We start from the raw sequence: 21,890 nt of genomic DNA, 5'->3' as shown, positions 1-21,890 counted from the left end.
CTGTTTGAGGACGATGGAGGGGGAGAAAAAAAATGAAAAAGAAAAGAGGGAAAACCATGAATTCCTCAATCCAATTGTGGGTTTTTAGGGGCAGCACAGGCTGCAGCAGTAGCAGCTGGCCTCAGTAATGCGGTTATAGAAGCGACCTGCAGGGTTGGGGTCAGGCCATGTAGACCACGTGCGTGTGTTATGTGTGTCTGTGAAAGAGCGAGAGGAGATAGACGGGTGCCTTGGCTATCACATTCACCCCCAGGCACCACAGCTTAACTGGGCTGCTGCAGGTTGTTTTTATAAGGAGCCTCTTGTGTTCTTGGGTCCTCTGGTCCGTTGTCTCCGTATGTGTGAAGCCCATTTGCCGGGTGGGGAGGTCAAAGAGGGCTAATTGGACAAGAGCCTTTGACTTGAAACACATTTTATTAAAGAAGTCTCAAACATTTGGACGTGATTAACAAGGGAGTAAATAGATCGGTGTGGAAGATGATTGACTAGAGCATAAGCATCCTCATTAAACTTGTGATTAAGCTCATCCAAATGCTAATATCTTAACCCAAATTAACATCCCAGTGTTGATTGTCTGCTGCAAATGCATATTCAACATTTTCTCTGAAATTGTCCCAGTGACTGACCTGGTTGGTACCTGCTGATCCTTGGACAGACAGACTGAACTGGCGAGCTCCAGTAATCAGCATGCCGTGGATTTGTTTAAGATTACCGTATTACCATAATTAAGGGCTTATAATAGAATGTGCTAATTGCATTTTTGGTGGCGAGGGCATGTTTCTTAATGGCTCATTAGGCCCACAGTACATTGGCAGATGTTTTCTTCCGAGTAGAGGCTCACTTTTCAGTGTCCATGATACCCCAGAAAACATCACTGGACTAGCAGCTAATAAGTGATCCTCACTTGTCAGAGAATATAATGCAGCAGTGTCCATCTATTTTACTTTGGAAAAGGGGAAAGCTGTTTACCTATTTCAAACTAGCCTCAGTCAATTTCCTGTCATTTAAGTGTATCTTCTTGCCCTGCCCAGTTTCATTTGTGTTGTGAATAGAGTGGAAATGGGAAGCAATTTAATCTCTGATGGGGAAAGTTAATTGGATTTGAATTATTTGGTTTTGAAATGCTCAATTTTGTGCATTTTGTGTTTGCAATTTGAATTTGTAATGAAAAGGCTATAAAAAACCCAAAATCATCGCCCGGACCCCATTGTTTTCAGACAAGGTTTGTGATTGAGCTGTAAGCAGTCACCTTGCTCTTGCACCTGCTGCATTTATGTTTTATCTTTAGAGTACACAAACAGTGCTTATAAAGCAGAATAAAACGCTAAAGCTTCTGCAAGGAACTCTTGTATTTTATTGATTTTGGAGGCCCCTGTGGGCAAAAGTGGAAGTGTTTCTCTTGTGCTAACCATGAAATAAAGTGTTAAGAAAGAAGAAAGAAAAATCACCTCTTTAACATACTATTTACTGTAACTATACCTGGGAAAATGTAAATACAGGCTTGTTGCAGCTGATTTCCCAGAGAATCCAATGTGGTGGCAGCCATTAAGAATAACTTACTAGTCTATAGAATGTCAGAAAATGGTTGAAAAAAATTTGCCAGTGTTTCCCACACAATGATGATGATGTCAGTGATTCAAACAAATAAATTGGTTATCAGAATAATTGACGATTAATTTAATAGTTGCCAACTAATCAATGAATCAACTTATCAATGTAGAAATAGCCAGCCTTCTTGCAGATGTTCTTGTTCGCTTGTTTCAAAACTATGTGTAGTACAAGGTGTCCGCAATTCCTTAAAAAAATTTAAAATGGCTTAAGTCCAACAATGTTTAGGCCTTAAAATCTGTTAAATTTGTATTGATCACACTGAAACAACTATAAAATGAAATCAATTACCACTAATGCCCTTCAAGCATGGAAAGGGCAAATTGTCTTACATTATGTGACTTGGATTGGAAGATTTCATTCAAGAGATGAATTGATATTACTCAATAAGTGTTTAATGAACATACTTTTTGCAAGTATTTGCAGAAATCAGTCTTGAATTGCATTCATAATCGTCTTGAAAAAGTCTTGAAACGTCTTAAATTTAACTTGTTGAAACCTCCAGAAACCCAGTAGTAGCTTTGAATAAAGTAAAAAGATAAAAGACAGTTACAGCATCCTCTTTCTGCATACCTCTTAATACCTCAGTTCACTCCTCAGGCTTCTACAGGTGAGGTGGGCCTATAAGGTACTGACTTGACAGACCCAGAGACAGGCCCTAATCTTACTAAATCTGTGTTCCTGTCATTATCACCATAGGGATGAAAATTACCTGCACACGCCAGGCACTTGATTAGTCTGATTTTGTTTGTTTGGCAGCTGCGTCACCTGGGAAATGACGAGGTGCACATAGTGTGGTCCGAGCACACCAGGGACTACCGACGTGGCATCATTCCAACTGACTTTGGAGACGTGCTGATTATCATCTACCCAATGAAGAACCACATGTATTTCATCCAGATCATGAAGAAACCACAGGTATATTGCTGCAACAACATGGGTCAGCTCACTGGAAGTGGGAAGTTCCTTTTACTGGTTGAACATTTCTTATTTAATTAGCTCCTTTTTCTTCTGTACTAAGATGATAAAGTGTGTTATTTTCCAGGCAGTATAAGCAAGAAAACCTCAGGTTATTTTAAGCCCTGCACTAATTTCCAGTCTCTGTTCATGAGTTAAAGCAGTCCCTTCTTCTTGGCTTCTATTCAGACTTTGCTGCCAGTTTTATAGGTTCTTTCTGCTGTTGTGGTTTCGGTCTGAAGGCTCTCAGTTCCCCCCACTCCAGTAGTGCATTATTACCCACACTGTGGGTATGTGCTCTCAGAGATGGTTACTATCCTTTCTTGGCTAGCTTTCATCTTGGCTACTCTGCAGTACTGCACTCGATGTGTGGCCTTGCAGAGGATAGTGAAATTTCTTTGTCTGAGAATGGCTGGCTTCAGATGTTCAGCTAGATCCACAATATTTCATAAATGAACATTATTCAGATGAAAACTGTAATATGATCTATATTGTACAATATAAGAAGAAACAAGAGTCTCAGCTGTGTTATGACAGTCCGAGGTATACAGCCCCAGAGCACCTACTATCCCTGTGGAAAAATGACTGTAGCGCTTCTGGTAACACTTAATTTGAAGTGGTGTGCATAAGATAAGATTAAAATATTATACCCATGTCATGACATCTGTCACACAATTTTTTTGACTGTTGTCATTAAGTGTCACTTGGTCAATTATGTCATTTTAATGTTGACATGCAAAGTTGACATTGTTTAAGATGTCTTTGTTATTACAACTTGACATCATCAAACCTACAGAAACTTTTTAGCTTTATGTTGTAACATGACATTATACTGTCATATGTTGTTGTTTTAACACTGGCTGTCATGTGACTATTGTAATTATGCCATGAATATTGTCCTGTCCTATCAAGTAAAGTGGTACCTTTCGGACTTATCATAAAAATGTCATTAAGTTTTATTACTCTGTCAGATGCTTTTTTTAATGGTGTCATGAATAATTTCCTGGGTTTCAACTAAAGTGGTACCATTTGGACATGTCATAAAGATGTCATTAAATGTCACAAGGCCAGTTTGATGACAGAGAGCAGTACCAGGGCAATTTTGCTTACAGAGTTGCCTAATAGACACACAGTGCTTAGCTTGTTAGATTATTACATGCTGCTAAGTTGACTAATTGCTGTCTGCTGTTATCTGTAGCTGGCGTTAGCTAGTTAGCTCGGTTAGCCATGAAGCTAGCCACCTAATTAACTCAGCCCTGGGGTGCCAGTGACCGAAACCTGTGAGATAACCCATATTGGTACTGTCAGTGAAACAGATTGCTCATGTTCATGATAGGTGTCATGACGTAGTTATTACAGAGACATGCACACCCCTTCCAAAAAAGTGTTACTGTGCTTCTTATGTTTTATAGTCAATTATTTGTTAGCCCCCCTGTTTTAATATTGTAGCCAAACAGAAAATGTTTGTAGATGTATTTTGATCCTCATCAACCAGCCCTATGGAGACACTGTCATCATGTATTGCTATATTGTACTGTACTTCTTTCATATGGTGTTAATTATGTTACTGTATTTTATTCTCACTTATTTATCAGTTATTTAGTATTTTTGCAGATAATCTTTATTACCAGTATAAATGAGCTTTATAACAATTTATTTCCATCTCTGTGGAGATCAAAATGATCCACTCATGGATTTATTTTTGACAGTAAAACAGTTAAGTATTTCCTTCAGAGCAATATGAGAGTTTACCCAATAATACACAAAGACAAGTAACAATGCATTACATTTTAAAACTTAAAAGGCTGTGGGTGGTTCACAAACCAAGTGTGTAAAACATATTCTAGCCTCAGCCCTGTATGGGGTTTCCACAGTCAAAGCACAGTTGGGAGAAGAGCGGAGCCTACCTCTGTTTTGTCCCTCCTCCCAACCACACCCCGTGCAAGTCAGAGAATTTTTCCAAATTTCTACAACGTGAACAGCTTCCACCTCCAGGAACCTGTAAAATGATCTACTCAGATTTGTGATGTTAGTTTACAGAGTGACACCCCAGTTTTCTGGCATATGATGAAGTTAATTTGTCTGGTTCATCTCTGGTTAAAATCCGTTCATTGTCTTATTTGACTGGTTATTATACGAGCTGAACGGCCAAGTTGAAGACAGCAGGACCTTTTGGAGAGACTTTGACATTCACGTCAACTTCCAGGTCAACGACCATTGAGCTTCAGTGATTAAGGGCCCCCTTCCAATATGCATGAACAGACGCGTGTACCCACACACACTCACACACTGCCGCTAAAATGCATATTGCTCCTTTGTATTTGCTCGGTAGCTCAATATGAGGGCTTTGTTTAGTATTGATTGTCATTTTAATTTCATTTACCTAGCATTGATTCACATTAGATATGTGTGCTTGTCATGCAAAGTTAGCTGAAAAATCAAATTTCAACTTGAACCCTTGCCCTAAACAGATGGAGAAACTGTTTTAAAAAAAAAAGATGAACAAAAAGATTTTTAATCGACCTATTCTAATTCTGGCCAGTTGTATGTACAATGACAGAACACTGACCAGATTAACATTGGATCAATATTGAAGTTTTGAGGCCTCATGTTCTTATTCTTTTTTTTTTTCTTAAATCCCCCAGGTTCCTTTCTTTGGACCTCTGTTTAATGGCGCCATCATCACTGGGACGCTGCTGCCAAGCTTGGTGCGGGCCACCTGTATCAATGCCAGCAGAGCTGTCAAATCCCGGCTGACTCTCTACCAGAGCTTGTATCCTTTACTCCTCATGCCTTCTGCTTTGTTTACTCTTCACTATCCCATACAGGGATATAGCTCATCAGAGGAATGCACCAATATTAAAAAATCAGCCACTGATTACCCCTACAGCTGAGATCATGAAGGTTATGAGCATACATTTTTAGAATGATTTCATTAGATGTAACACCACTGAGCTTAAATTGTCAGCACCACCAGTGGCCCATTTGGGTAAATTCACTGAGACATGTGGCGTGCTTGTCACGTCAGCCAACGTACACAGCTGAGTGCTGACACTGATCTTTATGGGCTGGCTGATTTACATACAGCTATTAGGCCGGGGCTGTTTCACAGCCTGGAGCATCATGGGAGGTTATGTGGGACTGTTTTGGGCAGGAACACAGATAATGTGTCATCATCTATCACTACCGTTTTATGGAGCACAAGGAGAGCCAAAATAAGAGCACCCTCAACAAAATACATACAAGTGCACACAGACACACACTCACTCTCATCCCTCCACCCTTCCATCCAACAGTGTGCCGTTAAGAGCCTGACTCCAGCTGTAGTTGTCAGTTGGTTTAAAGGGAGTGTAATCACCAATGGAGATGAATTAGCATGTGAATGCCAGCAGCGCAGAGTTGGGGGGTGAGAAGGGGGGAGCAGAGTTGGGATGGCCCCTGGAGGGGGAAACCTGATCTCCCTCAACGCCCTGCTCCTCCTCGGACAGCATGTACAGCACCGCCTCACCAGAACCACGCTGCCCCTCTGGCGGTTGCTATAGAAACCTCCCCCAAGGTGGTTTCATTCGGGTGGAAGACTAACTAATATCTATTGTTTTTTAGACATTGATGTATTTTTTAAAAAGTTGTTTTTTCAAATTATTATCAAGTCCTTGTATCAAAGTACTTTACAACAAAGGCTTCTGGTTTTTACTTACACATCAACACACCCTCTGCATGTTGTTTACAGCTGGGAGTGTGTAAGTATGTGTCTGCCTGTACGCGTTTCACAGTGCATCACATCCCTTGGCCCCCCCACCCGTATATCAGGCCTTGTCTGTGTGTCCCCGGGGGCATCCTGAGTGACAGATGTCTGTTACCCGACGCCAAGTGAATTAGCCCAGTGTGACTCTCAGTGCCAGAGGGGGGAGGCAGCCACAGGCCTGCCTGCCTCTGTGAGCCTCAGGGGGTGGGGGTAAAAGGGGGGTGGGACAGTACCGGGCCTGTGCTGGGCCACAAAAGCCTTACCTGGCATTCCTTAGCAGAGGAGCAGACAGCACAAAGGCATGATCTATGAGAGGAGATAAGCGCTGCCTCTGGAGTTCTGGCACTGATAGGCTGCCAGGCCTCACGCACTCCAAAAGAGGAGATGAATGAATGTGCCAGGCAAAGCACACTGCCAGCATGAGTATCTGTATGTCTGTTTTTTCTGCTGTTTGTCTGCCTAGCTAGAGAGCATGTGAGGACAGCCAAAATGTTACGTTTGGTGTCAGCCATGTGAAAGTGATAACCGAGTTTTTAGCTTTTAAGAGAATTGGGATCACAGAATGTCCTGACTGATAATCTCACGAACCATCAATGAAACAAATCAGGCTTTTCCATTGGCACTTTTGCTCGCACTGAGTTGTGCCACATTGCCCTGGAGATGGACCTTCAGGCCATAGTGAAACAGACCTGTCTCCAAGCGGGCTGCGGTGACAAATCACTGACTGTGGCCAACCCGTTAACCCCCCCCCCCCTTCCGCTTCAAACAAGTATGTGTTGTGAGAGTGAATTTGTGAGTGCAAGAGACCAAACAGAAAGACATTTTTAAAAGCGTCTTTGTGTTCTCCTCTCAGCACTTTTGTAGCTTCTAACTGACTCTCTGTGGTTTGAAGTTTAGTTTCTCTCAGGTTACTTTCAGGTATCTGTTATTTTACTATTTCATGTTCGTTTCCAGCCATATAAAAGATACGTTAATGCTGATCAAAACCAAACATTTCCTGATTATGCTGCTTCAGAATAAAAGCACTTAAATGATAAAATAACAAGAGACTTTTATTGTGAAGAATTTATATGAAATAAAGTGTTTAGACAGCGATTTCATCTAAAAGACACACCTCCAATCAAGTAACCCTGTTAAAATGGAGATGCACATCCATGCTGTGCTGGGTTGACATGCCAAGTCAAACTGAGTCAAGCCAAGCCAGCACTGTCTATGGGTGGAAAAGGGGTAAAAGTCATGAGTGGCAGGTGGTTTCTTCATTGGATTTACACTCCTTTTAGACCAGACTTTTGAACTTTTCCCTCTCCAGTTGTCATTCTTCTATATTCTCAGGTTATGTGGCTCTTTATCTTTCACAGGTTGGAACAATGACCCCACCTTTTTCTTTCCGGGATGTGTGGTTTTTGTGCAAAGATGAAAATCCTCATCCTTAGATTACCCCTCCACAATGCCTTAACAATCCACAGTCCGCTGTCTGCCTGTGAGGCCACTCTCCAAGGTAATTAGTTGAATATTTCTTCAAAGAGAAGCTATATGACCCCTGTGTGTCCAGATAAAAGGCCAGTATGGCATTGCGGCCCCCTCTCTCGCTCTGTCACAAGGCTCGAGAGGACTCCAGCAGTCCGTTGCAACGCTCCCAGGATCTCTCAGGCTAATAGGATTTGATATTGAAAAATGACCACCAGCAACATATTTTTAGAAAATACACACACAGAAATAGGCTACAAGAGTGTTTTTCCTTGCTATTTTTCTGTCTTTCTCCTCATGGCATCCTCTGTCTCTCACTCTCTCCGTTTCCTCCACCTCCAACATGTGAAATTTGTATATTTGTATGTACCATTTATACACAAAATTAGCGTGGATATGTGGGTTTTTAAATGTGGCCAAACCTGCTAAAAATAGACAGTTAACCCTTTTTCCATCGCCAGAAGATTTTGTCTTTTATTTCTGATGTGTGCTGGACAGCTGAGACTCTGCTCATGTCTCTGCAGGAGAGCAGAGACAAAGGTCTTTGAGTTTGTGTGTTCAGCTCTCTGTAATTTTGTAGCTTCTAACTGAGCGTCTGTGGTTAAAAGTTTAGTTTCCCTCCCACTTCACTGTTTGCTTCGTGTTTGCTTTTAGCTGTATAATCATTTTAAGTTATGCTAATGAAAAACGCATATTTTCTGATGTTGCTGCTTGATATTAACAGCTTTTATTGTGGAAAATTTATAGGAAAAAAAAGTCTATTCACTGTTTAGACACTTGATTAAAGAGGAGCGCTTCATCAGTTAAATACATGCTTCCAAGCAGGTGCACACTCCGCTGTGCTGGGCTGACATGCAAAGTCAAGTCAAGCAGGACACATGTATGGAAAAGGAGCAAACAAGTCGCATAAGTTGCCAAAAGAGGCAATAAGCCTTTGTCGCCTCCATTGAAAAGGGGCACCCCAGGGTCTACCCCAGGTCTCATGTTTCCATCACTGCAGATCAGAGCTGGGGGAAATAAATACCTGTGATTACTGCAAAGTCAGTTGACTCCGCAAGAGAATACCAGTTGTAGCTTTTCCCACTGAAGACAAAAGCCAGATGTTGGTGGGTTTTTTGCCCAGTGTAAAAGTAATATTTATTTTCTTGTACAGTGTCCGGCTCTCATTATCAGTTAGAATTTGTGTAATTTTCTTCTGTCAAGAAACGACCGTGGCCTCATAGACATCATATCACAAGCCTCTCACAGACAACTCATAATGTATCATTTATTATTTATACGCCTGATGGAAAATGCAGCTGGGATGGCTTTGTGTGTTCTAAGTGTATTGTCTGCAACTGGTCCACCCTTCACAGCTGCATTCGGAATAATTGTGACCACAAACCATTCAATCTAATTCAGCTTAAGTTTTTATAATAGCATCATTCTTTTTATTGATTCATCAGCAACAGAGTGGAAAGAGTGAATTTTGTTCCTCTGTTAGTGGTACTTATCACCTCATGCACACAGTGTATGACATATTGGGTTGAAGGAGACAATGAGTTTATTTTTGTCACCTGAACCCAGCCTCTTAGTGGATGGCTTTGCTCCCTGCTGCCATTTACTGTATGATGAAAATCCTTCATACTGTCACTGTAGAATAATGTCTTCATCCAGTAGCCGGGATTCATTTCTCTCTTCAACAACCACTTGAGTTTGATGTCGCGTCCATCACTCTTTGTGATGGGAGTATTGTTAAGGGTAAAAAACTGTCTGCGCGTGTGTGTGTGTGTGTGTTGAGGAGACGGCAAGTTTCTAATAGGTGAGACAGTGCGGAACTGACCTTGATTCAGAGACATAGCCTCCCTACTGGACAAAATCAATAGTTTTTGCACACTGCCCTTAGTCCCCATCCTCTGTTCTGACACACACGTAAACACACGCACGCACTTGCACAGATCCATCTCCAGGCAGCGATCAATAACCATAATCTGTTTCTGCCCATCGCCAGTCATGCGAGCCAGGCTTTTAGATGCTGTGTGTGTGTGTGTGTGTGTGTCTGTGTGCAGTAGCAGAAAGAAGAGAGGGGGGCTTGATCCTTTCAGTGGAACCCAGAAAGCTGCCGAAGTCTGTCATGTTCCCTCACAGGCTCATGTGAGCATATCTACAGTCCCACCGCTCTGCCAAATGCCAAAGTGACATGTACATAATTCAAATGGATGTATACTGCAAACATAATGGATATGATATCCTGTATGTGCTCCTTTGTGTGCTGTTGCTGCTCCCCCCCAGACGCCATCATAATTATTACAGTCACTGCCATTGGCAGTGACATATTCTCACACCCCTTCTGAGAAAGTTATTGTCCCACTCTCACTGTGTCTTTGTCCGACGGCCACTCGTTCTTTTGTGTACAGTAAGATTCCTCACCTAGCGGAGATGAAAGTGCGCGCCTGTATGCATGATAGGATGTCATGAATAGGATCTGCCATGTTAGTGTTGTCTCACATGAATTATTTAGCATCGTTGATAGGTCTAATTTGCCAGCTGTTGTGCCATAACTGTCAGCAGTCTCATAGATAATACTCAGCAGTCTATATCAGTGTGGAACACAGTGCTTGACTGGGCACAGTGAGACGCCAGGCTAGTCATTATATGCTGGATTCATGTAATGGTCTGAGCTGATGTGAGTATAACAAGCCAGCTTCCTGTTTATGGAAAACAGGGCTGACCAACAAAAAGGTTTTATAAAAAGTAATCAATTCTTAGATGCATCATGAATCTCTCTGGGAAGATTATTAATCGATGCAGAAAAGTTAGTACCTGGAAAATTATAAACAAAACCCTTTTGGTGGACTGCCATTGGATTTTACTGAAGTAAAAATATGAACAGTAGTCAGTGGCAAGAAACAAATATTCTTTTGATCCTGTTTGAATTATGCCATGAATTACACATATGATTGTTGTACATTTAAAGGTAAATTTACAAGAGGATTGCAGTTTGTTGTAAAGCTGCTGAAGTATCAGACTTTCTCCTTCCGAAAGGTAGCGTTAGCCATTAACACTATGATGCCTCTGTGTTTTAATTCTGGGATGTAGTCACACAAGCAAGGGGTCTTGCTCGTTCTTTTGCTTCTCAGGTGATAAAAGGAACAGGACTCATTACAAGGGACAGCAATGTTGGTGTTGATGGCGTATATTGTGTGAGACAAGAAATGTAGTTCACTGAGCAGTTTCACACCAAACTCAAGTACTACAAATCTTCATACCCATAAAGTTTCACAGACTCTCGACTTGTAAAACTATCCTTTAAATTAACAAAAATCATATGTTTAATTCGTGGCACACTTCAAAGGGGAACAAAGTTATTTGTTATTTGTCTTGCTATTGACTGCCATACATATTATTTCTGAAGTGAGTACCCCTGCAAAATAGCGTTGGAGGGAAAGTTGTGGTGGAACTTTTTCACGTCAGAGGGTGAGCCCCGCAATTAAAATAGCTAAATCACTGCAAAAGTAAATGCAACCACTGCTAGCTTATGTTCATACCTTTAGTGACTCGTGTGCTGCTTGACATTTTCAGCATGTAGCTTGCAAGCTCAGATGTTGTTGTTGTTTCCTGATGCATGGATAATAGTTCTATAATTACATGGTAGATTCCCACCCTTAATAAAAAGGCCCCTAATTAATTTATAATATACAGTAAAATAATCACCCTGACTTGTGGTACAATGCATATAAGCATCTTGTTGTGTATCCTTATTACAGGATACAAGCCTTTTAGTTGCAGGTAGTGGGATGTTATTGGGCAGATAGGCAGGTGGGGGTTTTCTGAGTTGAAGTGTCCCTGCTTGGACTTGGCCAGGCTGGTTTGGGCGGAGGCTGGCATTGGCTTTGATAGAGCGGTTGAGAGTTTATGCAGTATTTTGGGGGCTACACAGAGAGGAGGGGTCTCTCCCCCACTGAATGTTTTAACCTAATCCCATTATCAGTGTAGCGCACTGCCTCCCATCTCTTCCCCCTCCTTATCCCCACCCTCCTCCCACCCTTCTCTCCAGCTGACCAGCTGTTCCTGCCAGGACTCACGACAATGTCCGATGTGTTCAGATCACTGAGTACCCCCCTCTCTCTCCAACACACACACACAAATACACAGGGTGCAGCCCATGCACAACCAAAGCAATTGCAGAACCCGTTGCTGGAGCCCAAGAAGGCCTCAGAGGGAGGAGGGTGTTAGTTAGGGGAGAAGGGGGTAGCTTTGGGGGTGAGGAGGGGGCAAGCACAGGCCTGTCAAACCAAGAGCTCTGACTCAGGAGGCAGCCCGGCTCGGATGGCATATGGCGTCTAGCTTCATACAACATGCAAAAGTATTCCCCCCCCTCCATCTCCCTCCCCTGCTGCTAATGCAGAATGACTCATAGCATTACTCATTTTTTTTTCCTCCATTCCCCCCAACCTCACCCCGCCCCACTGCAGTTCCTCCTCCTCTTGCCACCCAGCCTGTAACAAAAGGCGTCCGCTGCATGGCACCCACACCCTGAAAGCCCTGGGGGCCCAGCCCAGCCCAGCCCAGCCTGCACTCTGAGGTCTGAGCTTCATGGGGGCCGCCCCTTTTAAACACAGGTAGAGCAGGCGTGGAACCAGACGGCCAACAGCAGGGACCCAGAGCCCCGCCTGGGGAAGCGTACACACACTGCTGGTGTCAAACTGTTGTGCCTGTTGGTGTGTTTGTGTTTGCATGTATACGGAAGCCACCTTTATTTTGTAGTGCCTCTGGTATCACAAAACCATCATGCTTTCTGTGTTTATGTGTTTTTGTGCACCATGTGTCTTACTGCTACCCTTCTGACCAATTATAGTGCTCCTTTTAAGTGTAATTTGAGTCCAGCTGTGTTAATTCAACGTTTCCACATTTTTATTTGTTTGCCTACAAACCCCTTTTTTATGCTGTGCATAAAATAATAAGTTACTTATTATTGTAGAAACTGCATAGCCTAGTGTAACCCAAAGAATGTCATGCTCTGTGTATTTTTAAACTTGAACCCCCATCCTCACACCCCTCCCCTTCTCTCTCCGTCTGTTATGCATTCATGTCTGACATCTGTGTGTTTGTGAGCGGCAAAGTGAAAGCCAGCAAGACTGCCAGTTTTGTGTGGAGTCGCCTTCCCTGTCCCATCCCCTTCTCAGGCTTTGGGAATCAGGTAGAAGAACGAGAACATTGCAGTGGGCCAATTTTAGGGCTTAACAGTATTTTCTGTACTTGGATTCATTTAGATTTCACTGTAGTATTGAATTTGTAAATGTTCATAATAGTCAAATTGGACTCAAAATACAGATCTGTATATTTTTACTGTTAAAACAAAACTAAAAAGTAAAAATATTAAAAGTAAGTTTAGGTGCTTTATGTATATTTCTCAATGCAAGGTATTACATTTATGAAGTTATAAAAACATTTATAACAATTATAGACATTGCAAGTTGTTGAGCTGCTTTTTCTACTGACACAAACTTTATATTTCAAAATAAAGTGCAGAAAGCATGGCAACAAACAGCTAATTGGGTATTAATTTTAATTTTGATCTATTTAATAGCTAATTAATAGTCATAAATCCCTGATATCAATAACAGCATATACAATCTTCCAGTTGACTTATATGTTTGTTTTTTAACAATGCTGTGGTGATACTATACTATAACAATACTGCTGCTGAAGTTGGTAACACTTTATAATAACCATCATGAATAAATGATAAATTGCTAGTTAATTAAACTTCATATAATAGTTATTACTTACTGTTAACAAGCTTTGAAATAATAATATGCTACATTTTATGTTGTTTTATTGTTAGCGTGTGTGACATAAAATAATTTGTTTATAAACTATATATTACATCAATGCCCATGTGAGATGATAATAATTATATTCTAATTACATTAGTATAGATCTAATTACAAATTATAGCATTCTTAATAATTAGTAAACATTAAGTATCATTTCATTGTTTAAGGTAAGGTGTAATAATTATTGCCTAACATTTAATTTACTAGCAATTTACCATTAATTATAAATGGTTATTATAAATTCTTGCAGTCACCCAGTTTTCCTAATTTAATGCTCAATAGAGTAAATTACCACAGATTGAACAGGCAAAGAAGATAGCATGACTCTCATTGTATTTATTACATTTTGTGTACACTTGAAAATATAGGCCTAACAGTGAGTAATCATCCCAAATTGGCTGCTAATATGTAAAGGAATGGCAGACTGTGTTGGTTTAGGTGTTAACACCCATCGAGACCCTACCGTTGGAAAGACTCAAAGACACAAACACTGCACATGTCCCTGCTAAATATCAATAAAAAAATAAAATTGCCACAATGACATTCTTGCTAATAGGTCATCGGTCTCTGTCCATCAGCCAGAACACCCTGACCCCAGTGTCACCACTGGACTAGTTCCGACTGCACTGCCGTTGAGAAGACATGCTCATTGTGATTGATGGTGGTGGTGCTTCTTGCACGGGTGTAAAAACCTGTCTGTCTGCTTTAAGTGATAAGCATCCAGCTAGCCATTCCATCTGTTCCCCCTAGCCCTGTTTAATTAATGAACTTTCTTTCTCCGCCCCGTAGCCAGCCAGCGCAACACTAAAGCAAAAGCTGTTAGCCCTCTCAGGTTATCCAAATGGATGCATGTTCTTGTCCCCCCTCCTCAATGGGTGCATTCTCATTGATTAGTTATGTTTTGTTTTCCCCTCTTTTGTCTCCGGGTTCTTGAAGGGAGGGTTAATGAGCTTTCCTGGCAAGCTGTAGCGCTTGGAATCCGGGGATAAATGGGAATAATTTTGTTGTTTTTTTGTTTTGTTTTTTTTGTGATGGACTTGGCAGAGATGTGAAGCCTCGTGCCACCATGTGTGTTTGTGCGTGCAAGTGTGTACGTGAATGAAACTGCGTGTTTGTTTGGATGTGTATGAATGGCTTTGAGGCGGGGTATATTGCATTTCATCCCTGCTGGTCCATTATTCCTCTTCAGAAGCAGGGAATCTGGAACACTCTTTAACAGTTGGCTCTGTCACTATTCATCTTCCAGCTATCTCAGCAAAACTCTTGTCCTGGCCTTCTTTTTACCACCAAGTACTCTCTCCCTTCCTTTATGTCCCCTCTTCCTTCCGTGTCTCTTGTTACAAGGCAGTGGACAGCCCTTTGTCCAGCTAAAGCTGCCCCCTTTTGTTTGCGCGGCCTTTTTTATCCTTGTGCTAATCGCCATGGTCGTGTGCCTGAGTTGGACCCCATATTTCACGCTCAGCTCTCCTTTGTTTGACACACCGCCCCTGATAAGAATCCCAATTCTAGGGCCTCTCTGATATTGAAATCCAACAGCGGCGTAGAAAGAGCCTTCAATCATCCATTATCTGTGCTCCAGTGATTACCATTCAATCTCCCAGGGTCCATGCTCCTCATCACCGGCCCCAGAGCTGAGGCCGTCCCCTGAAAGAACCCGCATCCCTTAACGCCTGTGTCACATGCAAGCATATCCATAGATATTTCTGATGCCGTCTTGAGACAGTCTCGCATTGAATGCTGCTGGGAAATGTCAGTGAAATGTCACTCATCATTCTCCGCTGGAATCTGTCGGTCTCTGATGTGGCCCTGGGTTTTTTGGGACTCTTGTGAAGACACCTTGTGACATTATTGGGTTTCTTTGTCCCTAAATGGCCATTGAATTTTCAATTCTCTTTTTTTGTTCGGGGACAGGGATTGCTCTTTTTCCTTTTACATAAGGCTGCGTTGCTTTTAATGTCACAGACTTAATTGGCTGTTTTAAGAAGGAATTAGTTGATTATTTATAAGTTGCACATTAATGCCTCTTTAAATGGTTCAAAGGCAGTGTCTGCTCCTCGGCTGGCCTGTGGCCATTGTTCTCTTTTAGAGGATGTCCTTGTGCCTCGCAGCATTTGCATTTTTGCACTAAATGGAATTTTCTGCATTGACAGACAAGGCAAGGCAAACAAAGCAATAACAAAAACAAAACATTTAAGTATGCATCGCTGTGCATTGTCTGCCTCTTCTTACAAAAAGCAGCCTTTGATGTGTTAATACTAATAGTCTGTGTTTCATTGTCAAGTGCTAGTGAAAGAGAAGCACTAGTCATACTGAACAAATCTTCATGTGTCTCTCCACTGCAACAGGCTATAATAATATTGAGTTTGATGCCAAACAAAGGGAAAGTGTTGTTGTTTGCAGATGCAGGAACAACACATTCTAGTAGTCGCACCTTTAAAAAAAACGCCTTTTTCATATTGTATAACATTAAAGTTCACCCCAAATTCAGAAAGACATTTTTTCTGTTGATCCATCTAGGTTGTTTTTGTATGAGTTGTTAAGTTTTGGAAATACCAGCCATATCAGCTCTCGAAAATGACCATGTAATTATTTTTTTTCTACAGTAGAATCCACTGGAACTACTTTCTTTATACTAGAAAGAAAGTAGTTCCCAAATGCAACTGGTCACAAGGTCTGTGGATTAACTTGAGTCACGATTTCTAGACAGACACTGGTGTTAAATTTTCCAAACGGGTTTTTGCTACTTTTAGCATCACAAGTGGCGTGCCATTTTGTTCCACTGCATTCAAGAGAAGGCAGGCATCTATATAGCTGATATCTCCAAAACCCAGCAAGTCTAGATGATAACTATGCATTCTTGATATTGGTGTGAACTGTCTCCTTAAAATTAGGATTGATGCAGCACACAAGTATCTTTTCTGCTTTCCTTATTTATCCTGCTTATTCTTATTGTTGTGGTTGAAATGTAAGAACAGCTTTGTGCTGCAGACATCCACTTATCCAGCACTCTATGTTTAGATACACAACAGCTCTCAGTACCTTTGTTTAATGTAGTGTACACATCTTCATTAGTTATGTATAGCCTCTAATTACTATTGATGAGACTCTAGCTGATTTGGGTACAAATCTATAGCTTTTGTTATTCTAATGAGTGTTATTTACCCTCAGATCTCCAAGCCAGGGGGCTTTGGAATGGGGCTTTGTGCAGGCAGATATAGCCTGGCTGCTCTAGCTACACCCACTTGTTTTTGTATCTGCCGACTTTGACAAAATCCAGTTTGCCTCCCCCCACATCATCACCCGTCTGCATGGATGTATAGCACTTCCCGCTCCTCCATCTGTTTTTGTCCACCCATGAAAAGGTCTATTATAATCTGCAGGATGCACAGTTGACATGCTGCTAGCTCCGCTCAAGCCAATCAAGGCAGCGTACTGAACTTAGGCCACGAATCTGAGAGGCCCTAACCCCCTCCCCCAAGTTCATTTTGATTATCTGGGCTCTCTGTCTGAGATCTTCAGTTGAACAAGTTTTTATAACAACATTGTCTCCATCATCCCTTTCCCCCCCCCATAAAAGCTTCTAGTCTGAATGGGGCTCCATGCATGCCCACTGCATGATGGCAGGCTCCTGATTAACCCTGGAGTGACTAGCTAATGTCATTGAAGGAGGGCCACCTGGCTGAGAGACTGTACAGTCAGCTGCCACTGAAGGGCCAGAATAGGAGACGACCAGGTGTTGGGCTCCAGCCCCCCTAATTGTTGCCATGTAATAGCCTGCTTGACTGCACAATATAGCCCAGGGGCGAGGATTAGGAAAAAGCTGTTGCCAACACAGAAGTCCATTTTCTTTTTTGCCCAAGGTTTTGTGTGTGGGTTTCTCTCTGTGTGCGTGCTTATGTGTGTATACATATATACATCTCCCTCTGCCATCCTCCTCATCCATTACAGTTATAGCAGGTAGATAGCTGGGCCCCTTCTCCTGGCTGTCTCCCAGCCCCTTACCCACCCAAACCTATACCACCATATACTTGGATTCAATTCGGGAAAGTTAAAAGGCCAAATGTAATAATGTTGTTGGACATATGCATAACTTACACACTTATTTTTGGGCTAAGTACTCACTGTATGGATTGCCATAATTGCCTTGCAACAAAACCCTTTGAAAAATATCCTTTACTTTTCAACAAAAACGTATTCATCTGTTATTACCCTCATTCCAACAAAATGATATGAAGTAATTGGCCCAGTATGTTTCCTGCATATATAATTTTATATAAGTGTTCATATTTCATTGTAATCACAATGGCATTGATTGAAATATGTCCAAAATGAGAATATGAGAGCCAATGAAATCACTCTTGCCCCCAGTAACTAACCCTCTGTGCTCTGTGCATTCAGCACAGCTGTGATCATATGTAACCTAGCGCTAATCATTATCATTCCCACTAAATGCCTGGCATTTTGCATAAGGCCAGGCAGCCTAATTGGCCCGATGAACCTTTCAGAGAGGGGGCAATGGAGGAACAAGAGACTTCAGCGTGTCTGGGGGGGCAGACAGAGATGCGTGGCGTTAAGGCATCACAGTTATTCTATTGCACATGCCACGAGCATCATTAAAATTGCAGAAGCCTGTGTTCATTTTGTTTTAATATTTCATCAGTGCTTGTCTGAACAGTGTTATTGTTTGGTTAAAATCAGAGCCATTTGGCATGACCCGGAGTTGGTACACTCCTTGTGCAATTTAAGTGTCAGACTGTTTTTTTTTTGTGTTAAATATAAAAAAGAACATCAGACTACTTTGATTACTGGAATGTTTTGAGGTGGGTACAGGTGGGCAAATCCTCAGTTTGTGTCTTTATGCATATGTAGTTAAGTAAACTGCCACAAACTTATTCTGGTCTGGGGCTTGCGTTTTTATCCCTGCACCATCTTGGTCACACCATCACAACCTACAGTCCCAGAATACTTTTCATCACTAAGTGTCACAGTAGAACTAGCAGTACCAGTAGTTGTAGTAGTATTGACAGGTTAGCCAGCTAACTGGACTTCTGTGTAGCTAAAATTAGCAACTGGTCCTACCTGTAGCTGTTTCTTAAAGTGAGATTGACGTCCTTAGATGATAACACAGTTTTCACAGCTGAAGGCAGAACTAGCACTGTACTGTGATGATGTTCCTCTTTTCTGATTTAAAGACAAAATAATGGCGAAATTTCCATTTCACCAAATTTTGCTAAAGGCCATGAAAATGAATTGGTAACCGTGAGATTAGCTATGGATTCACTGGAGACCAGAGTGATGTTGTGACGCTTGTGAACTGTTGTAATTTGTGCACACTGTGCATGGTAGTTTTTTGTATCCTAATCATGTAATCTGTTACTCACTAAGCCTGATTATCGTGCTATAAATTTCATCATGAAAGTTGGGAGAAAGACAAGGTGAAATGCCTCATAAGTAATCAGATGGATTTCAATCAAAGTCAGTGTGCCAGTGTGCCCTTCCCGGTTTCATCTTTGACTTTTTATTAAAAGTTCAAATTGAGATCAGATAGATGCTGTTGTTCCCTGTCTCGATTCTGAACAATTCAAATATCAGGAACTGAAGGAAAAACATGACGCATATTCACCTCAGATAGCTCATAAGATGCGCACCTTTGTCCTGACCTAATAATGTTTCCAGAAGGCTGAGGCATTCATGTCACTCTGGCCATCATCACTAACAAAGGGGACGTTCAGAGAGAAGTCTCACCCAGCCAGTCACACAGAACTGTATCTGTTAATCTTCATCCCTGTGAGCCTTTTTGCTCATCTTATTATGACTTTCTGTTAATGCACGGTGGAGGCCTGTGTGACTGTCTGGCTATAATGGGCCTGTGTTTGATTAATCATGTCGATCCATTGTGTTTCACATCTAAGGCTGCTGCGTTAGGACTCATCAATGGAGACCAGAGTCCTTTGAAAAGGAGATTGGTTACAGACTCAGCTCATCTGAATACACAAGCCCAGTCCTGTGAAGGCTTTGATGGCAGTCGTGTTGTGTTGAACAAACCAAGCTACAACAAATTATGATGTCACCAGGTATCTTGTAGCTCTCCTGTTTCTCTGATGACTTGTTGCTTTATCATTTATATTCTGTGAACCCCCAACAATCAGTCGGAGCTAAGATAGTTTAGAGGTCAACATTGACTTTGGTGTAGATGCTTGGTCTTATGATTTGTCGTGGAGCAGAAATCGATTTTTAGTGTCCCCCTGAGGAATGGTTGGCTGCCAGAGACTTGAGAAAATGGGTGACTACTTCCTCCAGTCAGCTCATAAATAACATGTTCATGCCAGCTAGCAGACATCAGATTTTGTCTGCAGCTGTGGCAAACCTGTGTGAAATCACTGATGGGCAGTGATGATGTCACAGGTTAGGAGTGATGTCACAGCCATAACTTCCCATCCGGCTGTCTGAATGCCAGATGGACGGTAGAGAGGTGTGGAGGTTGGAGCTTAGAGAGCTCTTGCTGTGGGAAACTCACCCCTCAGGAGGTGTCATTAACCTGGGCTTACTGTTTGACCCGACTCCTTTGGGGCTCCTGAGCTCCAGTTTCCTGGCCCCACTCCTAATTAGGCTACTTGTTAAAACTCCCTGAGACCAGCTATTCCTCTAGAGCATCTGATGTTGTGTATGTCTATGCACACCCAGAAAATGGACACACAAACACCTCCACTCTTCATAATGCATTTGTGACACATTCAGACGTTTTTCTGTCCTGCTGCTGTGTCTACAGAAAAAAGCTGTTTAATGAGACACCAAGGTTTGAGTAGCTGCCATATAAAATGGGATTTGGACACACACATTGTACAACCACCCTACTGGCTAGTTTCAGTCATACACGCTTTCACTTTATCCATCTCAATCTGTTGTTCCTTCCCACTCCGCCATTATTCCAGCAACCAGCTTTATTGCCACGTTCACTTTCTGTCCGTATCTTTCTTTCTCTCTGTGTCTCTCCGTCTAAATGTCTCCGTCTTCCTCCCCGTTTTTCCCATAATCACCTCACACCTCTAAGGGCCTCTGCTGAGACGAGCTTCACACCTCAGCCCTCGCTGTGACAACAGGTACCGCTGGCACTCACCGCCTGGCCTCTCTCCAATCAACACCTGCTCGGATTTATCCCTCTTTCTTCCCTTCCTCTTTTCCATCTTCCCCCTCCCTTGTTTCCATCTCCGTCTTCTTTTGCCATAGTTCTATCCCTTGTTTTTGTGTCTTCGCCAGTCCTTTCCCCATGTATCCACTCTGTACGTTTCCCAGCCTCTCTGCCATTTTTTGCCTCTTATCTCTTTTTCCATAATGAGAAACACTTGATACATATGCATGCCAATCAGTTTCTCCATACCAATGCCTCCTGGAGATGGCACCCTGATCCCCTGTTGATTTAAACATGTCCATTTTAACAGTCTGCCTTCATTACCTCCTATGGCAGCCAGTGTAATGACTGGTAACAACAGCGTATAAGCGAGTCATTTAAAGATATTTTCTAGCCCATCTTTGCCACCAATCATTTTTTAAATCTGACACTTTTTTTCTCTTAATTCAGGAGACATAATCCATATGGATTATGTTCTGTGATAGTGTGTATTTGGTATGAGGCAATGACGCACTATTCCTTTCTACAAAAAAATAATGACCACATCTGTCTTTTTTTTTACCCTGCTTACACTGGCACCCCAGCACAACCAAGCACACCCTCCCCACCCCTTCCTCTTAACAGACCAATTATGTGACTGCTGGGAGTCAATGGCGCTGTGAGCTACTCCTGAGCTACTCTCCTCACCAAGGTCAAGCTGATTGGCCCAGGTTAATGGGCAGATGTGGGGCTAAGAGAGGAGGGGGTCAAGCACCTAGAGGCACCCTCCACCTCATCTCTAAACTGTCCCTCTTCACTACAAGAGCCCCTTTTACCACCAGCGCTTCTACAAACAGGATTAACCTTGGCTGCTGCTGTGGAGGCCTGAGGAGCGTAGGAGTGGTTCCTCCCCATGCATGGCAAAGGGGTTTTTTTTGTTTTGCAGTCTTTTACAGTGCTTTAAATGTTCTTCTAGTAAAACTCACAGAATCATAAGGTTTCATGGTCAGCCACACGTTATCTTGTGAGGATAATGTAAACCTTCCTGACTGTGACTTGGGTAAAGGTATTTTGTTTTAGTTTAGTGAAAGTCAGCGTTAGACTTCAATCAACTTTCCTTCACAGACAGTGGTTCTCAAGGTCAGCCCACACATCCACTAACATAGATAAAGATAAAGCATGATTC

The 21,890-nt window shown here is 42.1% G+C and overlaps 1 protein-coding gene and 1 long non-coding RNA gene across 9 annotated transcripts in view; both read left to right on the top strand.

Annotated features, from left to right (window-relative positions):
* Window positions 1–21,890, top strand: part of ralgapa2 (Ral GTPase activating protein catalytic subunit alpha 2) — a 119,145-nt gene that overhangs the window by 77,982 nt on the left and 19,273 nt on the right. For all 8 annotated transcript variants that reach the window (XM_084743264.1, XM_084743269.1, XM_084743265.1 and 5 more), the window contains 2 exons: window positions 2,368–2,526; window positions 5,211–5,338. In XM_084743264.1, coding sequence (XP_084599390.1) covers window positions 2,368–2,526; window positions 5,211–5,338 — 287 coding nt within the window. The remainder of the gene's footprint in view (window positions 1–2,367; window positions 2,527–5,210; window positions 5,339–21,890) is intronic.
* On the top strand, window positions 6,536–21,279 carry LOC146310531 (uncharacterized). The gene is made up of 3 exons (XR_014772300.1): window positions 6,536–7,808; window positions 19,509–19,670; window positions 20,648–21,279. It is a non-coding gene; the product is annotated as an uncharacterized LOC146310531 (long non-coding RNA).

Source organism: Lutjanus erythropterus, chromosome 18 (assembly GCF_056507025.1).
Source record: "Lutjanus erythropterus isolate fLutEry1 chromosome 18, fLutEry1.hap2, whole genome shotgun sequence".
Classification (NCBI taxonomy): domain Eukaryota; kingdom Metazoa; phylum Chordata; class Actinopteri; order Lutjaniformes; family Lutjanidae; genus Lutjanus; species Lutjanus erythropterus.
The sequence above is the reverse complement of the archived record's forward strand: the minus strand, read 5'-3'. Positions and strand labels throughout refer to the sequence as shown.